Raw genomic sequence first — 27584 nt, forward strand, 5'->3', positions numbered from 1 at the left:
CTGGGAGAAAAGTATCAGGGTAGAAAAGAGAATGATAGGGCAACCAGACAGACTTGGTAAGCAAATACAGTAGTTGGGAAATATATATTTTTTACCCACTGAGTAGGCCACGGAGAATTTTTTTGAATCTTCAACCTCTTTTTCCTTAATTTTTGTGTCTCTTTTAAGTTATGTTCTCCTAAATCCTTTTCTTCTTCTTCTACTTATATCTTTATATACTTCACCTTGCTGGGGTTTTTTTGCTTTTTTTTTTTTTTTTTTTTTACTTCTCTCTACTCCTATACTAATTTTTCCTCTCTAAATCTCTCATCTCTCGCCCTTCCATCATATTGTCTTACTCCTTCATTTTTTACATTCTATTCTCCACATTCACTTCCACTGTTGTCCCACCTTTTATCTTCCAATAAGGTACAAAAGAATAGGGACAGTAAAAGTATGAAGGAAGACTGTGGCAATAAAAAAGTGTCATTAGAATCGTTTTGCTTTCTATCTAGGTTTTGTTGCTGCCAGTCTGCTTGTGACAACATCAGGTTTCACAGCAGCCTGGAAATATAACTAAAGTTGAGGAAACCAAATTCACAAACATCTTGAATTAACTGCATGACTTCGGGGCTGTCATTAAATGTTATAATTAATAGCTGAGAGAAATCACACTAGATTATGAGGAAAACAAAGATTTTATTCTACAGAATTACTACACTATACAGCAATGTATAATACACTTGAGATTATAGGGTGCAACTCCTTTTAAAGGATCAACAAAAAACATAGTACATGAATTTTCAAAATCACATTAAGTCTGCTAAATGATGTCAACTTATCTACAGAATAGTGTGGGATGAATTTCCACACCAGAGATTGTCAGCAGATGACAAGTGGTATCACACAGTTTGAAGAAGCCTAGTTGCTGGATGGGTTATATTAAAGGGAACAGCGTATTAAAGGTAACACTTCATCCAGAAGAGAAGGTGGCTTCACATTTCTAATGAATCAAGTGTCTTCATTATCCATTTTGGTTTTGAAGATTAATATATTTCAGTTACCTTGACATCCTTTTTTAAATGTTTTTAAAAAATCCCTTGATGACCCATACCAATAAGTCAGAGACTACACATTGTTTAGGAGAAAATATTTGTCCCACAAGTCTATGTTCAATCATCTATACTGCATTGATGATGGGTTTTGAAAGCCTGTTTGGTCCTTCCCACTTATTGGGACAATTCTTGCTCTGAATGAATTGCACCATATTATAAGACGTCAACATCAATGATCCATACATTCATGGATTTGTGGAATGCAGTAGGGATAGCACTTTTGAACATTTACATGTCCTTTATTTCTTCTGGGCAAGTCCTTCTTCGTTCTGTTGCCTGGTTGGATGGTAGTTTGCTCCTGAAGAGCAAACTAGAGAGGCTGAGCCATTTGTTATAGAGCAGGTCTCTCATGTTTCACTTACAGTAAGCATAAGCTCAAAATCCTTGATGATGTCTTTGTGGGGTAGTAACTGAAGTGGAAGAAAAAGAAAAAAAAAATTCACCCAGTCTGTTTTTCTCTTTGTACTGGAACAGACTTCCTTTGGCTTTTTCTACAGCATGTTGCATTTCTACTATTAGTCTGGCAGAGTGGCATGTTTAACAAAGGCATTACCAAGATAGGTGAGATGTCTACTAAGTGTCTTCAGCAACAGATTAGACAATATGGAACAATTTGAATACAGGATGACTGGGTTGAAAGTTGGAGCTATAGAGAAGTGTGTGGCAGTCTGTCAATTTTTGTTTAATACAGATGGGCAGTTTCTATGTCTTTCTTCACACTTATACTTAAGAAGTTGATTTTAATCATGGAGTGCTTCAGGGGGAAGCTATGTGGATGGGTGGAGCTGTAGAAATTGAATGTTCACTTTCTGTTACATTGAAAAACACATCATCTATATACTAGAAATATGTTAGAATTTGAACAGTAGATATTAAAGGAAAGACTTAGTCTATGGTATCCATAAAGATGTTGCTGTATTTATGTGCCACACTCATTCCCACTATGGTTTTTCTTTCATTTTTCCTAGTTCCAAGATAAACTACCATCTGACTACAGCTTCTCCTTCACTGCACTTCAGGTTTCAATGGTAAAGACTCAGATCTTGTGCCTCTAAGCCTGAGTTTGGGAATTCTTGGGTTTTGTGCTGTGGAGGCTTTGGAAGTATCAGGTTTTGATACTGCACTTTTGGAGGTTTCTGTTTTTATAACTGTGGAATTTGGAACTGGAACTTTCATGTTCTCTTTTCTTGGTTCTCTTCCCTTCATCCCTCTGTTTGTGCTTATGTTGCTTTTCTCAGGCAGTTGCACTCTCTTGCTCCTCCTAAGATTTGCAGTAGCATTTGGAACCTTATTCATGGAATGATTTCCCTTAAATCCTCCAGTTCTTTTAGTTTGCCTGTTCTTTGCTGCTGCTTTGTTCTTGCGTGACTTATATTTATCATTTTTCTGTTGCTTTTTGATCAGTTTTTCAAAACTTGCTGATTTAGTATTTACGACAAACCATTCCTAGACGGAAAGAAAAACATCAGGGTGTGAAGATTGTTTTTTTCCTTGCCCTCTTGAAATGGAATCCAAGATACAGGATAGGGGAAGATTTAGGGGAAAGAGAGAGAGAGAGAAGCCTTTAATGCAATACATAAGTTACTTAGGGATGTTCACTGGAGACCTCTTACCTCAGAATGCACACTGTGGATATGATATTTGACTCCACTCTCAGACACAAATTCCTTTTTACACAGCAAACATATATACTTCCCACTGGCAAAATCTCCCTGTTTGTGATTAAAGACACAGCATTAAAGAGAATAATGGATGTATTATCAAATGCTTTAAAAAGAGGGCATTTCAGAAATGGACAACATGCAAACTGATAACATAACTAATAATTAACATAATAGAAAAATTGTACTAGATGTCACTAACTACCCAATTTTTCAATATTTGCCAACCCCATCAGCAAGCATATATCCTTAATCCATACATCACTAAGTCTCTCACTCATCTTTGGCGTTAGTATAGACTTCATCAAGTTCCTGTTTTGTCTTATAAAATCTAGATATTAGTAAAATTGACTCACCCATCACCTCAAATTTGCTTTTCAAGTCTCCCTAACTGAAGGACTGAATAATGTAACTTTTCATCTCTTTCAAAAGCAACTGTGGAACCTAGGCTAAGCTGTAGAACAGGGTGTCCAACCTGCGGCCCCATGAAGTATTTTGTGCGGCCCCGGGTGAGGACGATGCAGTGTTTTCCGGGTGTTTATTATCTTGCCGGCTCCCTCCTCTGTCTTGCTGCAGCATTTGCGTGTTTGTGTGGCCCCAGAAACATTTTTTTTTTGGCCAATGCGGCCCACGGAAGTCAAAAGGTTGGACACCCCTGCAAGATGACTTATACTGTGATGACTTATGAGCAGCTCTATCATTTAAAGTTTTACCATGCAAAAGATATCCAACAGGATCACAAATAAGAAAAAAGTGAGGTGAACTATTTTGTCTACTCAAGTTAGTATAAGATGATACTTACATATTGACATTATTATAAATGCACATGAGGCAAGTCTCTTTCAAATGAAAGGAAGCTCTGGAATGAGGAGGAATAGGATGAAGGTGAAAGGGGATAGACTCAGAAGTAACCTGAGAAAATACTTCTTAATGGAAAGGGTAGTGAATGCTGTGACATTTCCGCTCCCCGAGACGGTCATGTCAGAGTGAAACCCCGCTCTCAGTCTCTTACTCGAGACCAGACTCTCCCTGAGAAGGATCAGGAAGAAGATCCTGAAAGCCTAGCTGCCTATCCTGAGTCTTCTAGCCTAGAGCAGTACCCAGAGTATAGGTTAACTGCACGACCCAGAAAAGCTTCCAGTCACACTAGGAGGTTTAATCAAGCTCCCAGTGATATTCTGCCCTGTAGCCTGAGGGGGAGCCCAAGAACACACAAGCTAGGCACACAAACACCCAGGGTAGGGCGTGGCCCTAAGCCTGTTAAGCAGCTCTCCAGAGCATTAAAGGAGGCTGCCCAAGAGAGGCTGGCAGAGAGAGTTCTCCGGGCCAGGGGAAGGCCAGACCTCACTCCAGAGCCAATGGAGTGTGAGGCTCCAATGCCTCAGGAGCCAGCAGAGCCGCTGGATACACCAGAAAGCATGGACCTGGATGAAGGGTGTATGCCAGAGACCGTTATGGAAGAAGCCATGGATGTGGGCTTGGCAACTTTCCACTAAACACTGCAGGTACAAGGCTGTACAGGAATAATAGTGGAGGAGTTTTGGCAGAACTGATTTTGATTGTTTGTGCTGTAACACAAGCTTAGAGCAGTGCTGCAGCAGCCTGATTATCTGGCTACACTGCAGCTGTGCAGAAGCTCAAGAGAAGCCCAAAGGACTGTGAGCTAATCAGGGCTGGAAGTTTAGGAGCCTGCAGTAAGGCTTCAGTTTTTGTCTTTTGTTCCTGCTTAAAGTTTACTTTATATCCAAGAATGTAAATACCTGGTGAAGAAACTGGACTGTGTTGATTAGTAAGTCCAGGACGCCAGCTCAAGGCTGGATAATTGCTTAAGAGACTAATTGTGCTGTGGTTTTCAGAGACTGGGTGATCAGGTAGAGCAAGCCCTAAAACCTGGACTGGAAGTATACCTGATAGAAAGCTTGCTGGGCTTTCACTGGACTGGGTGAAAGTTAAAAGTCTTTTTGTTTTCTGTTTTCTTTCTTTTTGCCCTTGTTTGGGAAGAAAGGAGACTTGGACTATAATAATATCTGATATGATTTATGTGTTAAGTGACTAATTAAACTTTACACATTATTTTTTGTTCAACTTGACTCACGGTGCTTTATTTTTAGCAAAGCCCAAGATAGTGAGACACCAGTGAGGTCTCCCCCTTTGGGAGCCACGTCAGGAGTGTGCTACCCTCTACCGGGGGTCTTCTTAACCTTACCGAGACCCTGGCAGGTGACAATGCATGGAATGACCTCCCAGTGGAGGTGGTAGAGACAAACCATATTTGAATTCTAGAAAGTTTGGGACAAATATATTGGATCTCTAAAGAAGAGGATGAGATAGCAGATGGCCATATGGTCTTTATCTGCCTTCATTTTGTTCTGTTTTCTATGTAACAGATGCCTAAAGCAATATCTTATAAGTTTAAAATATGTGGTTTGCGATAAGTTGGATTTTTAAATTTTTATTTTAGTGTCCCTTTTTCGCATGCTCTGCAGCAGGATGCTCTTCACATGCAAAGAAAGCATGAACTGGGAATACTTGGATCTGAGTACTCCATCCCAACCAGTTCTGAGGCAAAACTATCAGTTTTAAAGAAGTTGTAGAACTTGGAAAAAAACATTGGGAAAAATCCAAGATATGTTGTACCTGGGACTTTTTAATGTGACATTCACTGCAGTACCCCTTAGACTGCCCCTCTGATACGCTGAGCTGTGTCTGAGTGGCCATCTGAAACTGTAATAGAGGCTGGCATGTACTGTTTCTTTCACATCTTTGGGTGGCAGGAGGGGGGTTGGTGAACACTGGGGGAGTAAGAGGGGGTGGGTCATGCCCTAATCCCTCCAGTGGCCATCTGGTCAGTTTGAGCACCTTTTTGACACTTATTCGTTTTAAAACAGGTCTAGCCTCAAACGTCTAAATGGTGTCCTAGACATTCTGTTAAAAGTTTGATTATCCCTGCAGAACATCCAAGTCATAAGCCCACCTCTAACATGCCCCCTTAAGATTTAGATGCACTGGAGACAAATTGACCAGAAAGACGTCTAGAAAGTCACTTTCAAAAATGGCCAATTGGAAGTCTTACTAGTCCAAACATCCAAGTGCCAGTTTATGTCATTTTTTGGATGTCTCTCTTTTTTGAAAATGAACCCTTTAGTATACCAACCTGTGAGCAGGTGCCCAAATGAGCTTTCAATCCTGGGATACTGCTGTATACTGCCTCACAACCCTAGGAAAGAAAACCAAACTGATTTGTGAACCTTGCTTAGCACGTGTATTAATCAAAAACACTGAACTTTCATTAAAAGACAACATTTTGCCATGTAGTGTTAAAAGATTTTGAGAAAAACTAGCCCCTGGCAAAGTATATGCAATTGGAACTAGGTTTATGAAACAGACTTGATAATCTTCTTTATTATAAGTTGAAAGCTAATTATTTCAATATCATTAAATAAACCATCAGACAGGTGGTTCTAAGAGATTAATTTTATAACAAAACACCTACTTAGGCGCTACTTTATAAAGACACATAGGTAACTTGTGTCTTTATAAAATACTATGGTAAATAGCAGAAATTGTTCCTATCTTGTAGGCATGTACTTTTTGTGTTATTAACATTTTTATTTGTTAAACTTATCACACCATTTCTTTTCTTACAACATGTTCAACTTCCAGCACAAAATCTTTTTACAGAACCAACAACTTGTTCCTGCCTTCAGCTGCACAGGGATGCGTCGCGGGCAGCATTTTTTGGCATGCTGCTCCAACGTCAGAGGGAAGGCTTTTAGGTCAGAAGAAGAAATGCTGGATCTGGCAGTAGAGGGAGTGGGAGAGATGCATCCTGGATCTCTCTCTCTCTCTTTCCCCTCTCCTTTTGCAGCAAGGGAGGTAATGCGAGAAAGACAGCTTTCCCTCACTAGCCTAACAAAGATACTTTATCACCTTGATCACTACCAGTTAGTCTTGCTCATTTCTCTTGATCTCTCCTCTGCATTTGACACAATCGACCACAGACTCTTATTATTACGTCTCCAAGAAATTGGAATTTCTGACCAGGTCTTGGACTGGTTTTCATCCTTCTTTTGTGACAGGTCTTCTAAGGTTATTTTCAACTCAAACGTTTCAGAATCCTTTAAAAATATCCATGGCATTCCTCAATGTTCCATCTTATCGCCACTATTTTTCAATATATTCATGTCTCCGCTCTTAACATTAGGACAGTCTATAGGTTTCACAATATTCGTGTACGTGGATGACGTTCAATTAATCCACCCAATAGATCTTAGTAAATAAAATCCTGGCTAGACGACAACAGATTATCACTAAACGTTGATAAATCAAAATTAATGGTTTTCCCTTATAAGGAAGGTTTAATTATTCAGACGCCACTAAAACTCAATTCTGTCGATTAAAATTGTTAACTCTTTAAAGTTGATACATACCACCTACACATTAACACAGTAGTTCAACGTCTCCATTGCAAGAATGATAAGATCGTTAGCCAAACTCCTGGAACCTGCATCTTTAAACGTTCTAATTCACTCCCTAGTAACATCTTGTATAGATTATTGTAACGCTCTGTTTAAGGGCATAACAAAAAAGGAAATCAGACGTCTACAAATCATACAGAACACTGCCGTAAAAATCATATTCAATGCCAAAAAATATGATCACGTATCACCCCTTCTTCAAAAAGCTCATTGGCTCCCAGTCGAGCACAGAATAAATTATAGAATTCTTTTATTGACTTTTAAAACCCGTTTAAGTAACCAGCCCGAATTTATCAACAGTCTAATCATACCTTACTGTCCATCTAAAGCCCTTCGTTTTACGTCTCAAAATCTCTTAACGATCCCTTCTTTAAAGCACATCAATACCATTAGATCCAATAATTTCACGGAAACCGCCCCTTCTCTTTGGAATTCCACCCCTAACCATCTCCATTCAGAAGTATCTCTTCCTCAATTTAAAATTAAGTTAAAAACATTCTTATTTCAAGATGCTTTTGACACTTAACTGCCCTTATTAGGGCTAAATTTTATTTTTTGTTTTATTTTTTAAATCCCCTTCCTATCGTACCTTACCTTTTATGTTCACTTTACTTTAACCATTGTAGTTCCTCCCTTTTTTCTTCTTCTTGTTCCTGTTCGTTTAAAGTTTGTGTATTACTTGTTTTGTTAACTCATCATGAGGTTCATTTATGTAAGTTTGTATTGTCTGTCCCTTATTAGTACTTATTTGTATACCGCTCAGAAGTTTGATTGAGCGGTATAAAATTTTTTTTAATAAACTTGAAACTTGAAGAGAGAAAGACATGTTCCCAATAGGGGTGGAGGAGAGAGGAAGAAAAGGTGGACTCATGGAGGGACAGAGAGAGATGTTGGTTGGATGAAAGGAATGAGGTCCAGAGGAGGGGAAACATGCAGGAGGTAGAAAGAAAGAAATATTGGATGCACAGTCAGAAGGAAGTACAACCAGAGACTCATGAAATCACCAGACAACTAAGGTAGGAAAATGAATTTCCAAGAGTGCACATTTTGCTCCCCACTAAAACATTGCTATGTGAGGTTGCCATCTTTTGGCGAGACCTGATATGATCAAGTTGGTGAGGTGATTTGTAACATCACTTGGTATTATCTAGCCCCTGATGCAGCGCTTGCATGGGTGAAACTCAGCCAGTGTTAGGCTTGTTTGATTTTGTATATTAAGACCTCACAAGAGAATAAAGGTTTGAAGAATATTTCAGTCTGATCTGCTTTGTTTAGAAGCCACTCATCACCAGGTCACCACTCTCTTATTATTATCCCTGACCCACACACTAATACTATGTTTCATATCAGTCACATTCACTCTCACAGTACATAATATCAAATCACATATGTCTCCTTACATCCCAACAACAAACTCGTAGATGACGTTCATTTATCTCCCAAATCACCGCCCAACCACCACCCAAAAAAACACATTTCATCATTTATCCTCTGTAGCTCTCTGCAAATGCTTAAGCCCTCCTGGAACTCTCTGCCAGGTATAATTTGAGCACTGCTCCTTAGGTGGAGATGAGTCTCTGGCATTGGTCAGTATGTTATTACATTCCATGTATTTCAAGGTTGATCAAGCTTCTGCTTCTGTATTAACCCTGCAGGATTTACTCTCCACAGTTATTAACATTCGAAAGGGAAAAGGCCATTTATATTTCCAATTTGCTTTGCAAAGATATTTAGTCACTTCCCTCATAGCCTTATGCTTCTGCAGTTGACCCTGCCAAGCCTTGAAACACCATAACTTTGTATCCCTTCCAAACTACTTTCTGGGTTAAAGCCCTCCTTAATAGCAAAGTCTTGGAAGCACATCATCATGTCTCTCAGGGCTTGCGCCCGACATGGCCCTGGGCTGAAATGGATCTTCTCTCTTCACCAATTGCCACTGTTCTGTCTCTGCCATTGAAGCAAGGATACACAAATGCCTGGACCACTTCCACACACTCACTGAAATGTTTTCCTTCAGGTATTCATTTAAACAGGGATTGCATCTCCTAGATCTTTTATCAAGATCTTCTAACAAATCCCTAAGATCAAGTCTGTCCTAGTTTCTGTGCTGGTTGATCTCTTGTATACAAAGCTGCCTCTCTCCACATGCTCTGTTCACTGACCCAGGTTATTTAGAATGAAACAATGTACAAACAGGTCACCAAAAATGGAGAAAAAATACAAACAGAAGTAAAAGCATCAAGGGCAAACAGTATCATCAAGTTTTAACAAAGAACTGATAGAATACAAACATTCCCATCCCAAATACAAAGCAAGAGTACAATCACAGCCAACTCAGGGCCCTGGACTCTGATGGACCCTAAGGATCCAGAACAGAACTCCCACCCAACCATCTCCTTCCACCAACCCCTCCCTCGGAGGAGTGGTCGGATAGATGAGAGATGGGCAAGGAACCCACTACAATAGAAAAAGCCAATCTCAGTAGAGATAACAACAGCTCACCCAGATCTCCAAAAAGAAGAAAAGAGAGACAGTAAGAGAAAGAAAGGGAGCCAGAAAGAAGAGGAGAAAAGAGAAAAAAAAAGGGGGGGGGGAGGCTTGACCCAGGTCATTTATATCAGAGCAAATCTCAGCCAAAGCACTTCTCATTTGTTATGCATGTCTCTATGAAGTTCCACAAACCACTACTGCATCTCTGTTCCAAGATCTCCTGCATTTTCTTGCCTCTTGACACATACCAGGCTTAGCACGTACAGTTAAAGTCTCCTCCTCCTCCTGTACACTGTTCTGCAAGTCAGGCTAGATTTTTTTATCTCACTTTCTACCAATAATTTATACTTTTCTAGTTGCTTGTAGGCTGCCATCCAACCTTGCTATATTTGCTGTGGAGAAATACTGTGGTTTTAGCTCAGTAAGAAAGACAGAGGAACTCAATTACTTGAAGAACTGATGGAGCTCTGGTCTCAGGCTGCCATCCTCTACAATGACATCAGTTCTTCTGTGGATAATTCTATAAGGAACTGCCTGTATTTAAACAGCAGGAAGGCATATAAAAGGTGGTACAGTGGTGCCTCACACAACGAACTTAATCCGTTCCAGGAGCAAGTTTGTTATGTGAAACGTTCGTTGTGTGAAACGCGTTTTCCCATAACAATACATGTTAAAAAAAATAATTCGTTCTGTAGCATAAAATATGCTAAGATGACATAAAAAAAGATAAATTTTTGGTTATTATTTTTATTTAGATACATCTAAAAACATAATTGTTTTTTAAAACAACACACATTTTTTAAATTTAAAGACAGACTAAGTAGAGTCTAATTTTACAGTGAGAGGGCAGAGTCTCAGCGGCAAAAACTGGGACTTAACTGTTCATTTTTTTTTTTTTTCTACCGTGTTTCCCCGATGATAAGGCAGGGCCATCAAATAAGACAGCCCCCCCTTTTTAGAAAAAAATGTAAAATAAGGCACCCCCCCGCAAATAAGCCACCCACCGATACCTGCGCTTACCCGAATCGGGTGGTACGGTGGGTGACTCCGTGTGGTCCCTGGCACCCCCGACACGATCGGGGCAAGAGGGAGCTCAAGCCCTCTTGCCCCCCCGACCCCCCGACACGATCGGGGCAAGAGGGAGCTCAAGCCCTCTTGCCCCCCCCCGACTCCCCGACACGATCGGGGCAAGAGGGAGCTCAAGCCCTCTTGCCCCCCCCGACTCCCCGACACGATCGGGGCAAGAGGGAGCTCAAGCCCTCTTGCCCCCCCGACTCCCCGACACGATCGGGGCAAGAGGGAGCTCAAGCCCTCTTGCCCCCCCGACTCCCCGACACGATCGGGGCAAGAGGGAGCTCAAGCCCTCTTGCCCCCCCGACTCCCCGACACGATCGGGGCAAGAGGGAGCTCAAGCACTCTTGCCCCCCCGACTCCCCGACACGATCGGGGCAAAAGGGAGCTCAAGCCCTCTTGCCCCCCCGCCTCCCCGACACGATCGGGGCAAAAGGGAGCCCAAGCCCTCTTGCCCCGCCGATTCCCCAACTCCCCGACAATATCGGGCCAGGAGGGAGCCCAAGTCCTCCTGGCCACGGCGACCCCCTAACCCCACCCTGCACTACATTACGGGCAGGAGGGATCCCAGGCCCTCCTGCCCTCGACGCAAACCCCCCCTCCCCCCAACGACCGCCCCCCCCAAGAACCTCCGACCGCCCCCCCAGCCGACCCGCGACCCCCCTGGCCGACCCCCACGACACCCCCAACCCCCTTCCCCGTACCTTTCTGTAGTTGGCCGGACAGACGGGAGCCAAACCCGCCTGTCCGGCAGGCAGCCATCGACGGAATGAGGCCGGATTGGCCCATCCGTCCCAAAGCTCCGCCTACTGGTGGGGCCTAAGGCGCCTGGGCCAATCAGAATAGGCCCGGGAGCCTTAGGTCCCTCCTGGGGGCAGGGCCTGAGGCACATGGTCGGGTTGGGCCCATGTGCCTCAGGCCCCGCCCCCAGGAGGGACCTAAGGCTCCCGGGCCTATTCTGATTGGCCCAGGCGCCTTAGGCCCCACCAGTAGGCGGAGCTTTGGGACGGATGGGCCAATCCGGCCTCATTCCGTCGATGGCTGCCTGCCGGACAGGCGGGTTTGGCTCCCGTCTGTCCGGCCAACTACAGAAAGGTACGGGGAAGGGGGTTGGGGGTGTCGTGGGGGTCGGCCAGGGGGGTCGCGGGTCGGCTGGGGGGGCGGTCGGAGGTTCTTGGGGGGGGCGGTCGTTGGGGGGAGGGGGGGTTTGCGTTGAGGGCAGGAGGGCCTGGGATCCCTCCTGCCCGTAATGTAGTGCAGGGTGGGGTTAGGGGGTCGCCGTGGCCAGGAGGACTTGGGCTCCCTCCTGGCCCGATATTGTCGGGGAGTTGGGGAATCGGCGGGGCAAGAGGGCTTGGGCTCCCTTTTGCCCCGATCGTGTCGGGGAGTCGGGGGGGCAAGAGGGCTTGAGCTCCCTTTTGCCCCGATCGTGTCGGGGAGTCGGGGGGGCAAGAGGGCTTGAGCTCCCTCTTGCCCCGATCGTGTCGGGGAGTCGGGGGGGCAAGAGGGCTTGAGCTCCCTCTTGCCCCGATCGTGTCGGGGAGTCGGGGGGGGCAAGAGGGCTTGAGCTCCTTCTTGCCCCGATCGTGTCGGGGAGTCGGGGGGGCAAGAGGGAACCAGGCGGAGAGAGGGCAGTTAAGCGCAGTGCCTGCGCGGAAGGATGCAGCTCGGGCGACTTCGTTGTGTGAAACGAAGTTCGTTGTACGGATCAAGACATAAAGTTCGTTGTGCGCAGCGTTCGCTGTGCGAGGCGTCCGTTATGCGAGGCACCACTGTATTCTAGTCATTTACATGCATAACTACCTGGCCATTCACATGTGTGAATGATTTCTTATGAAATACCTCCTAGCAAAAAAATTCCCCCCACTCATTATTTTGCTAGTGGGCATGAGCACGGGTGGTGTTTGGGCAGAGTGCACAGGAAAATTTTATATAGTAACATAGTAGATGACGGCAGATAAAGACCCGAATGGTCCATCTAGTCTGCCCAACCTGATTCAATCTAAAAATTTGTTGGATGTTTTTTTTTTCTTCTTCTCCTCCTTAGCTATTTCTGGGCAAGAATCTAAAACTCTGCCCGGTATTGTTCTTAGGTTCCAACTACTGAAGTCTCTGTCAAAGCTCACTCCAGTCCATCTACAGCCTCCCAGCCATTGAAACCCTCCCCAGCCATCCTCCACCAAACGGCCATATACAGACACAGACCGTACAAGTCTGCCCAGTACTGGCCTTAGTATTATTTTCTGATTCTGGATCCTCTGTGCTCATCCCATGAACTCCGTCACCGTTTTCCTTTCCACCACCTCTCTTGGGAGCACATTCCAGGCATCCACCACCCTCTCCGTAAAGAAAAATTTCCTTACATTGCTCTTGAATCCCCCACCCCTCAACCTCAAATTATGTCCTCTGGTTTTACAATTTTCCTTTCTCTGGAAAAGATTTTGCTCTACGTTAATACCTTTCAAGTATTTGACTGTCTGAATCATATCTCCCCTGTCCCTCCTTTCCTCTAAGCCAGTGATTCCCAACCCTGTCCTGGAGGAACACCAGGCCAATCAGGTTTTCAGGCTAGCCCTAATGAATATGCATGAGAGAGATTTGCATATGATGGAAGTGATAGGCATGCAAATTTGCTTCATGCATATTCATTAGAGCTAGCCTGAAAACCCAATTGGCCTGGTGTTCCTCCAGGACAGGGTTGGGAACCACTGCTCTAAGGTATACATATTCAGGGCTTCCAGTCTCTCCTCATATGTCTTTTGTCACAAACCTCCTATCATTTTCGTCACCCTCCTCTGGACCGCTTCAAGCCTTTTTGTGTCCTTCGCCAGATACGGTCTCCAAAAATGAACACAATACTTCAAGTGGGGCCTCACCAACGACCTGTATAGGGGCATCAACACCTTCGTTCTTCTACTGGTTACACCTCTCTTTATACAGCCCAGTATCCTTCTAGCATGGACATTTCTACTAGATATAAGGCTGGAGCAAGTGATAGTCTGCACCTTAATGTACATGCATTTTCGAGCAAGTATTCTATAAAGAAAAAAAAGGCTTAAAATAGGCTCCATAACCAGTCCTCATAGTAGGTGCCTTAAGAGTTTCCCTGAAAATGTGTGTTTATAATTTGTTAAACAATTCTAGACTTGTTATATGATCCATTAGTTTAATTATAACTGCAAACCAACCAAGCCCAAAGGCAGCAGTAATATTTTGATGCGTTACCCAGTTTTACAGCCTCTTGAAAATAACCTGTGATACAGACTTCAAAAATCTTCTACATTTATAGACTGGATACTAAATTAGGTTTACCTCGTTTGGGCAGTGGATTATATGGTACTTCTTTAGCTCTACATTCCATTTCTGCAGCACTTCTTTACTAAAAGTGGGAAGACCTGGCCGGCGGTACTTCAGCTGAGGAATAACCAAAAGATAAATCACTAGCACCAAAAACAGCAAAAATCCTCAGCCCTTTCCCAAACTCATTCGTTCTGACTCTCTGAATGATTTCTGATTAATCTTTTGGCTTTTTTTGATACTCTGTCTCTACCATACATAATTTCCCTCTCTTCCTTCCTAAGATTCTCTCCTGTCAATCTGGCTAATTCTGTGTTTAGTAGTAGTTTACAGATGTTTTGGAATTCTCTTGTTTCCTTTTATTTTTCCTTGCAATATAAATGAGGCAAAGGAACATCACATACCTTCCTATCATCTGGAACTAAATCCTGCGGCAATTTGCGCTTGGGCCATTCTTTGATCATCTCTTCCGAGGCGATCTCATGCAGGTAATAAGTAGCAATCTTTGCTGACCTCCTTTGAACTCTCTCTTCATAAGAGTTTTCTTCTTGCTGTCTTTCGTCATCATGACAAGTCAACTGGAAATAAGGAGCAGACATTGCATCAGTATCTGGAAGAAGGAAATATGTAGAAAGCACAGTTACTTACCGTAACAGGTGTTATCCAGGGACAGCAGGCAGATATTCTTGACTGATGGGTGACGGCACCGACGGAGCCCCGGTACGGACAATTTTAGAGTGATTGCACTCTAAGAACTTGGAAAGTTCTAGTAGGCCGCACCGCGCATGCGCGAGTGCCTTCCCGCCCGACAGAGGCGCGCGGTCCCCAGTTAGGATAAGCCAGCTAAGAAGCCAACCCGGGGAGGTGGGTGGGACGCAAGAATATCTGCCTGCTGTCCCTGGATAACACCTGTTACGGTAAGTAACTGTGCTTTATCCCAGGATAAGCAGGCAGCATATTCTTGACTGATGGGTGACCTCCAAGCTAACAAAAAGAGGGATGGTGGGAAGGTTAGCCATTAGGAAAACAAATTTTGCAAAACAGATTGGCCGAAGTGTCCATCCCGTATGGAGAAAGCATCCAGAAAATAATGAGATGTAAAAGTATGAACTGAGGACCAAGTAGCAGCCTTGCAGATTTCCTCAATAGGAGTGGAGCGGAGGAAAGCCACAGATGCTGCCATAGCTCGAACTCTATGGGCCGTGACAGAACCTTCCAGTGTCAGTCCGTTCTGAGCATAACAGAAAGAAATGCACGCTGCCAGCCAATTAGACAACGTACGTTTAGAAACAGGACGTCCCAATTTATTCGGATCAAAGGACAGAAAGAGTTGGGGAGCTGATCTGTGGGGCTTAGTACGCTCTAAATAGTAAGCCAGAGCCCGCTTACAGTCCAAAGTATGCAGAGCTTGTTCTCCAGAATGAGAGTGAGGTTTCGGAAAGAAGACAGGCAGAACAATGGATTGGTTGAGATGGAATTCCGAGACAACCTTAGGGAGAAACTTTGGATGTGTATGCAGAACCACCTTGTCATGATGAAAGACTGTAAAAGGTGGATCAGCAACTAGTGCATGTAGCTCACTGACCCTCCTGGCAGAGGTAAGAGCAATAAGGAAAAGTACCTTCCAAGTGAGAAACTTGAAAGGAGCGGTAGCCAAAGGTTCAAAAGGAGGCTTCATTAAGGCAGAAAGAACCACATTGAGATCCCAGATTACCGGAGGGGCTTTGAGAGGTGGTTTCACATTGAAAAGACCCCACATGAATCTGGACACCAAGGGATGAGCCGAGAGAAGTTTTCCATGAACTGGCTCATGAAAAGCAGCAATAGCACTGAGGTGGACTCTGATGGAAGTAGACTTGAGGCCAGAGTCAGACAAAGAAAGAAGATAATCCAATAAGGTCTCCACTGCAAGGGAAGTGGGATCATGATGATGAAAAAGACACCAGGAAGAAAACCGTGTCCACTTCTGATGGTAACATTGCAGAGTGGCCGGTTTCCTGGAGGCATCCAGAATGGAACGAACGGGCTGAGACAAAAGAGTATCATGAGAAGTCAGCCCGAGAGAAACCAAGCTGTCAGGTGCAGAGACGGAAGGTTGGGATGCAAAAGGGTCTCCTGATGTTGCGTAAGCAGAGAAGGAAACAGTGGAAGAAGGAAAGGCTCCCTGGAACTGAGTTGAAGTAGAAGGGAGAACCAATGTTGCCTGGGCCACCGTGGAGCAATCAGAATCATGGTGGCTCGTTCCCTCTTGAGCTTGAACAAGGTTCGTAACATGAGAGGCAGAGGAGGGAAAGCGTACAGGAACAGATTGGACCAATCGAGGAGAAATGCATCCGCTGCCAGACGGTGAGGGGAGTAGAGTCTGGAGCAGAATAGGGGCAGCTGGTGATTGTGAGGAGCTGCAAAGAGGTCTATCTGAGGAGTGCCCCACTGAGCAAAGATGGACTGAAGAGTTAAAGGATCGAGTGTCCACTCGTGAGGCTGGAGAATTCTGCTGAGCTTGTCCGCTAAGGAATTCTGTTCTCCCTGAATGTAGATAGCTTTCAGGAATAGTTGGTGATCTGTGGCCCAAGCCCAAATCTTCTGGGCTTCCTGGCACAAGAGGCGAGAGCCTGTCCCACCTTGCTTGTTGATGTAGTACATCGCAACTTGATTGTCTGTGCACAGCAGGAGGACCTGAGGAAAGAGAAGATGTTGGAAGGCCTTGAGGGCATAAAACATTGCTCTGAGTTCCAGGAAATTGATGTGATGTTTCATTTCCTGGGCTGTCCAAAGTCCTTGAGTTTGGAATTCGTTCAAATTAGCTCCCCAGGCATAAGGGGAGGCGTCAGTGGTGATGACAAGTTGATGAGGAGGTAGATGAAACAGAAGACCTCTGGAAAGATTTGAGGATATCAACCACCATTGTAGAGACTGACGAAGAGATGATGTCACAGATATGTGTCGTGAGCAAGGATCCGTCGCTTGGGACCACTGGGTAGCTAGGGTCCATTGAGGAGTGCGCAGGTGAAGACGTGCGAGGGGTGTGACATGAACTGTGGAGGCCATGTGACCCAAGAGTATCATCATTTGCTTGGCAGAGATGGAACGTTGTGGAAGCACCTGCTGACATAGAGATTGAAGAGTTTGAAGACGGTTGGACGGCAGGAATGCTCTCATGAGGACTATGTCCAGCACCGCTCCAATGAATTGAAGTCTCTGAGTGGGGATGAGATGAGATTTGGGTAGATTGATCTTGAACCCCAGAAGCTGTAGAAACAGGATGGTTTGGTTGGTGGCCAGGAGCACTGTTTGAGATGAATTGGCCTTGATTAACCAATCATCCAGATAAGGAAAGACTTGAAGGTGGTGAGAGCGTAGAAAGGCAGCCACCACAATCAGACATTTGGTGAACACTCTTGGAGAGGAGGCAAGACCGAAGGGCAGCACCTTGTATTGGTAATGACAATGATTGATCATGAAGCGGAGGTACTGTCTGGAGGCCAGATTGACCGGAATGTGAGTGTATGCCTCTTTGAGATCGAGGGAGCATAGCCAGTCGCTTTGATGGAGAAGAGGATAAAGAATTGCCAGAGAAAGCATCTTGAATTTCTCCTTGACCAAGCATTTGTTGAGATCGCGAAGATCTAGGATGGGTCTGAGATCCCCTGTTTTTTTGGGGATCAGAAAATAACGGGAGTAGAATCCCTGCCCCTTCTGATCTAGAGGAACTTCCTCTATGGCGTTCAGGAGGAGGAGGGATTGAACCTCCTGAAGAAGGAGAGAAGACTGAGAGGTGTTCAAAGCAGACTCTCTTGGCAGACTTTGTGCAGGACGTGTCTAAAAGTTGAGAGAGTAGCCGTGGCGGATGATGTTGAGGACCCACTGATCCGATGTGATGTTCTCCCAACGGCTGGTGTAACAAGAAAGACGTCCTCCTATGGGTCGAGGGAGATTGGCAGATGGTGGAATACTGGCTATGCTTTGGAGAACCACGTCAAAAGGGTTGGGTAGACTTTTGTGGTGGAGGAGGCTTCACCTGTTGCTGCTGGGCTGGTCTAGGTGGTTGTCGCTGTTGCTGACGCTGACGTCTAGGCTGTTGAGTAGCCGGTGGCAAGGGACGGGCAGCATAGCGGCGCTGGTAGGCAGATTGTTGGCGAAAAGGCCGAGCAGGTGGAGTCTTTTTCTTAGTCTTCAGGAGAGTATCCCACCGAGTCTCATGGGCAGACAGCTTTTGTGTAGTGGAATCCATGGACTCTCCAAAGAGCTCATCACCCAAGCAGGGAGCATTTGCTAGGCGGTCCTGATGATTTACATCGAGCTCTGAGACTCTGAGCCATGCCAACCGACGCATGGCAACAGACATAGTCGTGGCCCTAGAAGTCAATTCAAATGTGTCATAAATTGACCGAACTAGGAACTTGCGTAACTGGAGAAGAGAAGAAGAGCAGGCATGAAATGCAGATTTCTTGCGGTCAGGGGGGTACTTTTCAAAAGCAGCCATGTTTTGAATGAGGTGCTTTAAATAAAATGAAAAATGAAAAGCGTAGTTCCCTGACCTATTGGCTAACATGGCATTCTGATATAAACGTTTGCCAAATTTGTCCATGGCTTTTCCTTCTCTGCCAGGAGGGACTGAGGCATACACACTAGCTCCCGCTGATTTCTTAAGTGTGGATTCCACCAAAAGAGACTCATGCGGGAGCTGAGGTTTGTCAAAACCAGGGATAGGGATAACCTTGTATAAGGAGTCCAATTTACGAGGAGCTCCCGGTACAGTCAGGGGAGTCTTTAAATTTTTATAAAAAGTCTCTCTTAAGATGTCATGAAGAGGAAGTTTGAGAAATTCCCTTGGAGGCTGGTCAAAGTCCAGAACATCAAGGAATGCCTTGGATTTCTTCGACTCAGCCTCCAAGGGAATAGAAAGAGATTCACACATCTCTTTTAAGAAAGAGGTAAAAGATGTGGAATCCTGCTTAGAAGAGGGATCAGCAACAAGATGATCCTCTTCATCAGAGGAACACTCACCCTCAGACAGAAAGGGCTCTTCAGAGTCACCCCACAAATCAGGGTCCCGAATCTGAGAGCCACGGTCTCGAGACTCCGGAGTGGAGGGTTCCAGGTGTCGGGTTTTGCGCACCGACTTACCCGACCTCATAGACACGGTACCAGGAGATGTGACATGCTGCGTCGGTACCGAAGTCTGCACCGCCTGGTGTTGAGCTCTCGGTTCCGGTGCTAAGATTGGCATCGAAGTCGAGGAAGCAGTGTGAACCGGTACCGACAAAGTGGATGCCGATAAAGGAGGGCGCTCCACTGTCGGTACCGGTGGCTCAGACCAGACCGGGACTGGAAGGCTCGGTGTCAAAAGTGCGGGAAGGAGTTGTTGCAACTGCTCCTTAAGTTGCACTTGCAGGACAGCAGCAATCCGCTCGTCTAGCGAAGGCACCGGTACCGCCTTTTTCTTCTGCGGTACCTGTGGTGCCGCTCTACGCTCCGAGGATGAGGAACCCGATGTCGAGGGGCTCACCTCAATAGGAGCGGAGCACTTCCGTGGGCGCCTCGAGGTCGGCAGGATTGGACTCGCTGCTACTGAGACCGGAGGACGCTCCAACGGAGATGGCTTCTTAGCCGGCTTACCTGAGTGTTGCGACGCCAGCGCGGTGTCGTGCGGCGTCGACGAAGTGGGTGCCGACTGAGGTGGTGCCGATGCCGGTGTCGATGTCGCAGGGTCAGACATATCGGCACCGAAAAGCAAACGTTGTTGGATTTGTCGGTTTTTTAAAGTACGTTTTTTCAAAGTGGCACAGCGGGTGCAGGTAGAAGCCTGATGCTCTGGACCCAGGCACCGTAAGCACCAATTGTGCGAGTCCGTAAGAGAGATAGGCCGTGCACACCGCTGGCACTTTTTAAAACCTGGCTGGGGGGGGCATGAAAGGAAAAACGGCTTCTGCCAAATCGAAGGCCGAGGCCTCAATGGCGGCAGTAGGCCCCGCCGGGGCAAAACCGACAAAATGAAGAAAAAAGAAAAAAACTGTTTTTTTTTTAAAGAAAATAATAAAAGAAAAAAAGGAAATATAATTTCCAATAAGATTTCGCGAGCGGGAAGGCGACAGAAAAAAATCTTTTCAACAGCCGTTGAAAAGTGTGACTTCTTAGCTCCGCGGAAACTAAGAAACTGGGGACCGCGCGCCTGTCGGGCGGGAAGGCACTCGCGCGTGCAGCCTACTAGAACTTTCCAAGTTCTTAGAGTGCAATCACTCTAAAATTGTCCATACCGGGGCTCCGTCGGTGCCGTCACCCATCAGTCAAGAATATCTGCCTGCTTGTCCTGGGATAAAAGCAATTACTTCTGCGAGGGAGAATACCATGTAATAGGAGTATGAGTGCCACTGGTTATACACAATTGAGTAGGAAGAAATATGAGAGGCAAAGAACAGCAGTAATACCAGCAAAAGAGGAGAGAGCAATAAACAGGACATAAAAAATGTTTGGGAGAAACAGAAAAGGGATTTATTTATATAATATGGAAGTGAGGAAGATATGGAAGAAAATGTTTACAAAGGAATTTATGAAACAGAAGTCTTAAAAAGCTGAGCTGCTTACCTGTTCTCCATAAACAGCAGGATAAATTAGACATGCTAGTAGTAAATGACATCAACCAACATTAAAACAATGAGTTGAGTGGAATGGGTAGATGTGAATTGCTTCTTTACTCTTTCCAAAAATACTAGGACTAGTGTGCCAGAGGCCATTCATGAAGTTGAATAGTGGATGGAAAGATGCTGGGCAGCCTTTTAGCTGAAGATGATATGAGACTATGGAACTCTAGTGCATCTTTACTGTGAAGGGATGAATGATTGACCTTCTCATAACATAGTGAAAATATCTTTAATTTAAGGCTACAAAGTCTTCTGGAGGATGGTTTTCTAGTTGCATTGAAAATATCTATTTTTTTTTGAGAAGATAGAGGGATACTACCATTCAATTAATAACCTCAAATTGTCAATGTGAGAGAACAGATACTGGGGCAAAGAATGAATTATTATTTATGACAAATCAGATTAGGGGAGCTTTTTAGTTTCCATGTATTGTTCTGAAAAACTGAAGACAGGGGACACCTCTCACCTGTAGAGATCAGTAGGGCACTATGAGGATTACTTTTGCCATGTCTTCTTTATTTTCCATGAGGGAGTGCATAAGATAACCTTGGTCTTCTTTAAACACATTTCCCCACCAGGCCACCTTAATAAAGTCAAAGCTGAGGAATTAAGCCAGGATAGCATGGTCCAGCCAAGGAAGGTAAAAACCCAGAGCTAGGGAAAGTCAGAGGCCCAGAACAAGAAGCAGCAGTTTTTCATTTCCTCAATTACCCATGTGTAAGGGAACATTTTATTACTCAGCTATTGCCTTCATTTATAAAGTAGGACAGGCTCTTTGGGGCATATTATAGAAAACAGCATCCCGATTGTAGTTGGTGGTAGGCGTCCTACCGCTGTCTAACTAGCCAATCGGGACGCACGTTTAAAAAAAAAACAAACCTCGAGGCAGGCCGCTTACACCGTAGACATCTGTCACTGTTGAGGGAGATGTGTAGGGATGCTTAAGCTCCCCAAGGATAGGCATGGACGTGGTTTTGCCCTGAAGTGGCCTCAGGCGAGCTTAGGTGGCTCTACGCATCTCCCTAGGGCCGCAATAGGTGCCTGAAATATAGGCCAACAAAAAGCTGGTCTACATTCCAAATAGACATGGCTGCTATGCTGATTACAGCAAAGAAATCTCATTGACGTGATCAGCTGAGCAGCCGTGGCAGGGAACTCGCACCCCTTACCCCCCCCCCCGTGAAGTCAGGCGGCAAGAGGGATGCCCACTTCCTCCTGCCAACACTCCTCCTGAAACATCCCCTGGCAAGATGAGTGCCCAATTCCTCCTGCTGGACCCCCACCCCCCACCCCACCCCTGTGGTTTGGAGGAGTCTCAGAGCTTTAGAAATGTCTTTGTAACCTTTTCCAGACAGCATTCTTGTAGAAACTTTGAGGCAGCTACTTCACTTTCAAGGTAAGAGTCAATATATAGTAGAATTCAACAATGAATATGCTTGAAAGAAATTTGCATATAATGGAGGCAGTATATGCAAATCAAGTTCATGCATATTCATTGTTGATATCCTGAAAACCTGACTGGCAAAGGGGTACTCCAGGACCGAGTTGAGAAACACTGATGTAATGTATATACCAGGAAGGCTGTACCCATCTTCAGATGGGCTTGCTCCTAAAAGCTCAGCTTTTAGGGGAGGGGTGCGAGTTCCCTGCCACGGCTGCTCAGCTGATCACGGCAATGAGATTTCTTTGCCATAATCAGCATAGCAGCCATGTCTATTTGGAATGTAGACCAGCTTTTTGTTGGCCTATATTTCAGGCACCTATTGCGACCCTAGGGAGATGCGTAGAGCCACCTAAGCTCGCCTGAGGCCACTTCAGGGCAAAACCACGTCCACGCCTATCCTTGGGGAGCTTAAGCATCCCTACACATCAAGCTGCATCTCCATCACCTCAAGCAATAACGTAGCTGCAAGTCCAGAGCCATCAATTAAAATGCCTGCTTCAGGGGGCGGTCTCCATCCACATGACCTGCATGTCCTTCAAGGATGTGTTGCCTTCCACAAGAATGGTTGCCTTCTAGTAATCATCAAGCAAACCACATCTATTATCAGGAATGCAATACTTCCTTCTTATCTGTCAGGATTGGGTACAACTTAGCCACACACCTTGCCATCTTTAATCATGCATCTGGGGTGTCCCACTCTGCTGTTATCATATCCTTAAGAGCTTGATGGATAGGAAATGCCCCGACTTGTTAATTTCTTCCAACAACAAATCCTCCATCTACGCACTCACCGCTGGAATTGCTTCTGCGATCTTTATGGCCAAAAGTACTTGGGCAATTAGGTGGAAGAGGACTCATCTCATCGAAAAATACAAACTACTATTGTGCCCTTCCCTAGTGGCACTTCCTCTAGCTCTAGCCAATCTGTCTGCTCCTCCTGTACTCCAGTGAAGTTAATCCCTCATACACTTCCTCCAAAGATATTCTAGCTTTCTTGCTCTAGATGGCCTATCTTTGTGAGGACGGGGAATACTTACAGATCCCAACAAGATCATACCATCATCTCTATCGCTGTGTCAAGGCCCTGCAGCTCCCTGTGGCAGCTGCATACTTTCAGAACTGCCTTTCTTACGGCTCTTTGCACTTTTATTTTTGAAAGTAACATTCTGGATCTTGTCCTTGGGGCTGGCTCAATGGCCTCTTCCCAAAGGAAGGAGGGGAGGACCAAGGCACAGGCTAACAGACCCCAACAGAAGCTTCTATGGGGTATGCGGGAGGGGAGAAGGAAGAGAGACCTAGCCCAACTGAATTTATGTAGATCTCTTCAGGCTATGTGAAGTGGCCCAAAACTAGTCCACTACCTTTATTCTGGTCAGTGTGTCTGTATTTTTTTTTGGGGGGCGGAGGGCGTTGTTTTAATATCGATTAAGGGTCAGTACTCAGTTTCAAGGACTTGCAAAACATACTAAGCCTAAGAAAGACAAAATTATGTACATTGTGAAACCACATCTACAAAAAGAGGGTCGTTGTTTTATCTGTCTTGGGCAAAATAACAAAGCCTCTCGTCTAAACTACAACTGATCACCACTGTCCTCCCCTCTACAAAGCAGGTGATGTAGCATGCTCTCTTCCAGTTTCCTTGAATATAGTACTGATCTTTGTAGGAAGAGGCAACATTACCCTATTTGATATGGATTTTGGAGAATTTATCTAAGGGATCCTAGGAACAGTTTTAGGGGCAAAACATACTATATACTTTCTATTTGGTTATTTGTACTTACAGATTCATGTTTGGTCCTGAGGTGGTAAACAAGTCCTGCTCGGGACTGGTATGGTTTTCCACAGTGTTGACATTTCAGGGCCATCACCTCCAGCTCTGCTTCCTCTTTTCCACATTTCTTCAAGTGATACAGATATCCCATTATAGTAGTAAAGCTGCAGGAACAGCCCTGGAAGTCAAGAAAACACTAAACAACTTTCAAGTCTTTCCACACATAATCCCCAAGGAAACATAGTATAAAACATGTTGGGACCATAAAGGACTTTATTGGCCTCCTTGATTTCTGATTCTTTTTTTAGATATGTTCTACTTCTGATCATCTTTAGTAGCTATTTGATCCTCTACAAAAATCAGCTCAGCCAGCAGCACATCAGCACAAAGTTTATTTCTCAAGTTCTCTGTGGATGAACATTTCTTCCAAAGGAAAACCCCCCAAAAACCTGCAAGACTGTGTCGCAAGCATTGCTCCGAGACATTTTTCTACGCTTTTTACCCCAGTGACAAACTTTTTGTGCACACTCCAACAAGCACCAGATTCCTTTGCACGTTGTTGCACTCCACTTTGTTCTCCTTATAAAAGAAACACTTTGGACCACTGAGGAAGATGATTTAATTGAAACACGGACAATGTTGAGTCCTCGTTTCTTTAAAACAAAAGTGGACCACTTTTAAAACAACATTTTATTACTTCAATAAAGTGCCTGCATCAAGTACATTAGTCCAGCAGTTTTCATTTTTGGTCTCTGCTAGCTCAACATTTACTGCAGACTTGCTGGATTCCTTTTCTCTTTATGACTTCCATTTCTCCCAAAGTACATGATAGTTTGGCACCTAATAAACATTAAAATCAGTAAATGCAGTACTATTTTGATGAATGTAACAAAGAAAAACGTCAAAGTACATGTACTCTGGATTTTCTATTCCTAATGCAGTTTTGCAGACTTTGTTTAATCTTCTGCTTTAATACCATATAAGAGTTTGCAGACCCCCCCCCCCAAAAAAAAAAAATTAATTTCATTTAGTTTATACAAACCTTGGCCTTTTTTTTTTCATGTCAGGGGACAATGTTGCAAATAATGTGCGTGTACACAGTGAAGAGTGCACTCTTTGCAAATAGTGAGTACTATTTACAACAAAGAAAAAAAATTATTTTTTCCTGCTATTTTGGGCTAATGCATTGCACACCTCTAATATTGTTTACCCATTACCAAGGATACTCTGTCATTCTGCATTCCAGTACTGCGTTTGATTTACTATCTGTGCTGAGACGTTTTCAATATTTACACCACACTTTTATGAAAGCTGACTTTAGAAAACTAACTCTCTGTGATTGTTAAGAAATTTTTTGTAAAGTTAAAATTAAGTCATAGAAACATAGAAGGTGACGGCAGAAAAGGGCCCACCAAGTTTGCCCACTCCAATGACCTATCCCCCTTGATTTTTTTTTTTTTTTTTTTTTTTTTTAAACGTATGTTTATTGACAGCGAGAGAATACACCGCCCAGCAGGGCGCAACAGTAACCATATGAAAAGACAAATAACAGTCCAACACTCAGAACAGGCATCAACAATAGCAATCAACAATAGCAATACGTCCCCCAGGGAACCCCCCCATGCAGGTGATAAACAAGAACAAAGCAAGACAAAAAGAGCAGTGAGGGCGTAAGCTGAGAGGAACATTTGAAAAGGAAGGTCACCCGTCTGGAGCAGTGATCTCCCGCCTTTTTCTATAAAAGAACCCCCAAAAAACCCACGCAACACTCAGATCAGCAAGCGCACTCATCATCATCCATTCATACAGACCATCCACTCATAGCCCAAGAAGCTCCCTCCCCCCCTCCCCTCCCCCCCATCCCAGGGCACTAAAGTATGGAAAGGGAAAGCAAAAGAAAAAGAGAGAGAAAAAAAGGCTATAAAGAGTCAGTTAAAGGAGGCAGAACCCCATGGTCCGGCCAAGAAACGGAAAAGCAGTTCCCTACTAAGAAGGCCCCTGATCCCCCTCTCGGGCGGTCGACGGCACCAGGTCCCGCAGTCTCGCCCATAATCCAGCGTAATGTTGCTTAAGCACGTTCGCTGTTCTTGCTTGGGATCGAATTTCAAACATAGCTACCTCTCGAAGCCGGCACCTCCAATGCGGCAGCGGAGGGGGCTCCTCAGACATCCAGTAGGTCAAGATCAGTTTCTTTACTACTAAAATAGCATTATAGAGAAACCTGCATTGGGGTGTGGTGAAACCCTGGTCCTGGAGGGATGTCTGCAGACCCAGGAGTAAGAACCCATAGTCCCAGTCCACAGTGCGTTGCACCACTTGTTCCAACAAGGGGAGGGCTTCCCTCCACACATCTAATCGGGGGCACTCCAAAAAGGAATGTATATATGTTCCGGCACTGCTCTTGCATTTAATACAAAGACCGCTCTCCCATATTCCCATTCGCGCTCCCCTCTGTGCCGTAAAGTATGCCCTATGAAGGATCTTATACTGGAGTTCCTGGAAGTCTGCTGATTTAGTGTAGGAATACAGTGTTGTAAAGCAGGCAGTGAACTGTGATTCAGAAATATCCTGCCCCAGGTCTCGTTCCCAGGATGTACGCACCGGTGTAAGTACCGACGTGACAAGAGACAGCTTAAGGATGCGATACCAGCGCGCCAGGGAATTTAGCGCGGGCTGGGTGGCCGAGAACAAGATATCCAGAGGGCCCCTGACCCAGGCCCCCGCCACTCCCCTACGTTCCGTCTCCCAATAGTGACGAACCTGAAAATAAGAAAACATATAGCTCGAGGGAAGGCCCCACGCGTCCCGGACCTGCTGGAAGGAGGGAAATCCAGACGGAGACAGGTCAAGTACGTTTTCCATCAACCTACAACCCTGGGCCGACCAATGCTGAAATACAGATCGTCCCCTGCCCGGTGGGAACCTGGGGTTGCCCTCCAGGCGCACAAAAGGGGATATGTCCGGTGGTAGTTGCTGTCGTCGCCTCCACCAACGCCATGCCAGTCTAAACGGGCGCAGAAAACGGGAACAAACCGTATAGCGCCTCCCAGGATCATCATGTCGATGTATGAGGTTCATAAATTGAAAGGGGGCACTCCAGCTCGCCAACCATCCTCGAGGGGAGTATCGGGGGCACTCACTATAGCCTTCGTGAATCCAACGGAGGAGAGAGGCAACATTATAAAGCCGAATATCCGGGACATTAAGTCCCCCCAGTGCTTTATCCAAGATAAGCTTGGACATCGCTATCCGAGGGGTGCGAGACCTCCAAACAAATCGAGAGATAGTAGATTTAAAGACAAGTTCATCCCTCCTGGTGAGCCAAAGTGGCATGGCCTGCAAGGGATACAGGAGCTTCGGTACCAGACTCATTTTCACTAAGGCCACCCGACCCAGAATCCCCAGCGGCAGGTCCTGCCAAGCTTGGCACAGTTTTGCGATGGCCTCAAGGGGCCGGCGGATATTTGCGTTGTAAAGCGTGGGAAGATCAGTGCTGAGGTATATGCCGAGGTATCTCATTGGTTTGGTCGTGGGTGCGATAGGCAACACCGCGTGCCAGGTCTCCGCCCGGCCCCCAGCCAGTAGCAGAAGTTCCGATTTACTACAATTTACTTGTAATCCCGACAGTGCTCCAAAG

At 45.1% G+C, this 27584-nt stretch overlaps 1 protein-coding gene across 4 annotated transcripts in view; it reads right to left on the reverse strand.

Moving 5' to 3' along the window:
* Window positions 1-225: 225 nt before the first annotated feature.
* The window catches only part of ZNF512 (zinc finger protein 512), a 98284-nt gene continuing 70925 nt past the window's right edge, over window positions 226-27584 (reverse strand). For 3 of the 4 annotated variants that reach the window (XM_033939145.1, XM_033939142.1, XM_033939146.1), the window contains 6 exons: window positions 23958-24143; window positions 14496-14669; window positions 14107-14208; window positions 5910-5972; window positions 2708-2806; window positions 226-2540 (listed from right to left, as the gene is read on the reverse strand). In XM_033939145.1, the coding sequence (XP_033795036.1) occupies window positions 2100-2540; window positions 2708-2806; window positions 5910-5972; window positions 14107-14208; window positions 14496-14669; window positions 23958-24143 (1065 nt within the window). In that variant the 3' untranslated portion in view covers window positions 226-2099. The remainder of the gene's footprint in view (window positions 2541-2707; window positions 2807-5909; window positions 5973-14106; window positions 14209-14495; window positions 14670-23957; window positions 24144-27584) is intronic. The other variant, XM_033939144.1, reaches the window with a different exon arrangement.

Source organism: Geotrypetes seraphini, chromosome 3 (assembly GCF_902459505.1).
Source record: "Geotrypetes seraphini chromosome 3, aGeoSer1.1, whole genome shotgun sequence".
Classification (NCBI taxonomy): domain Eukaryota; kingdom Metazoa; phylum Chordata; class Amphibia; order Gymnophiona; family Dermophiidae; genus Geotrypetes; species Geotrypetes seraphini.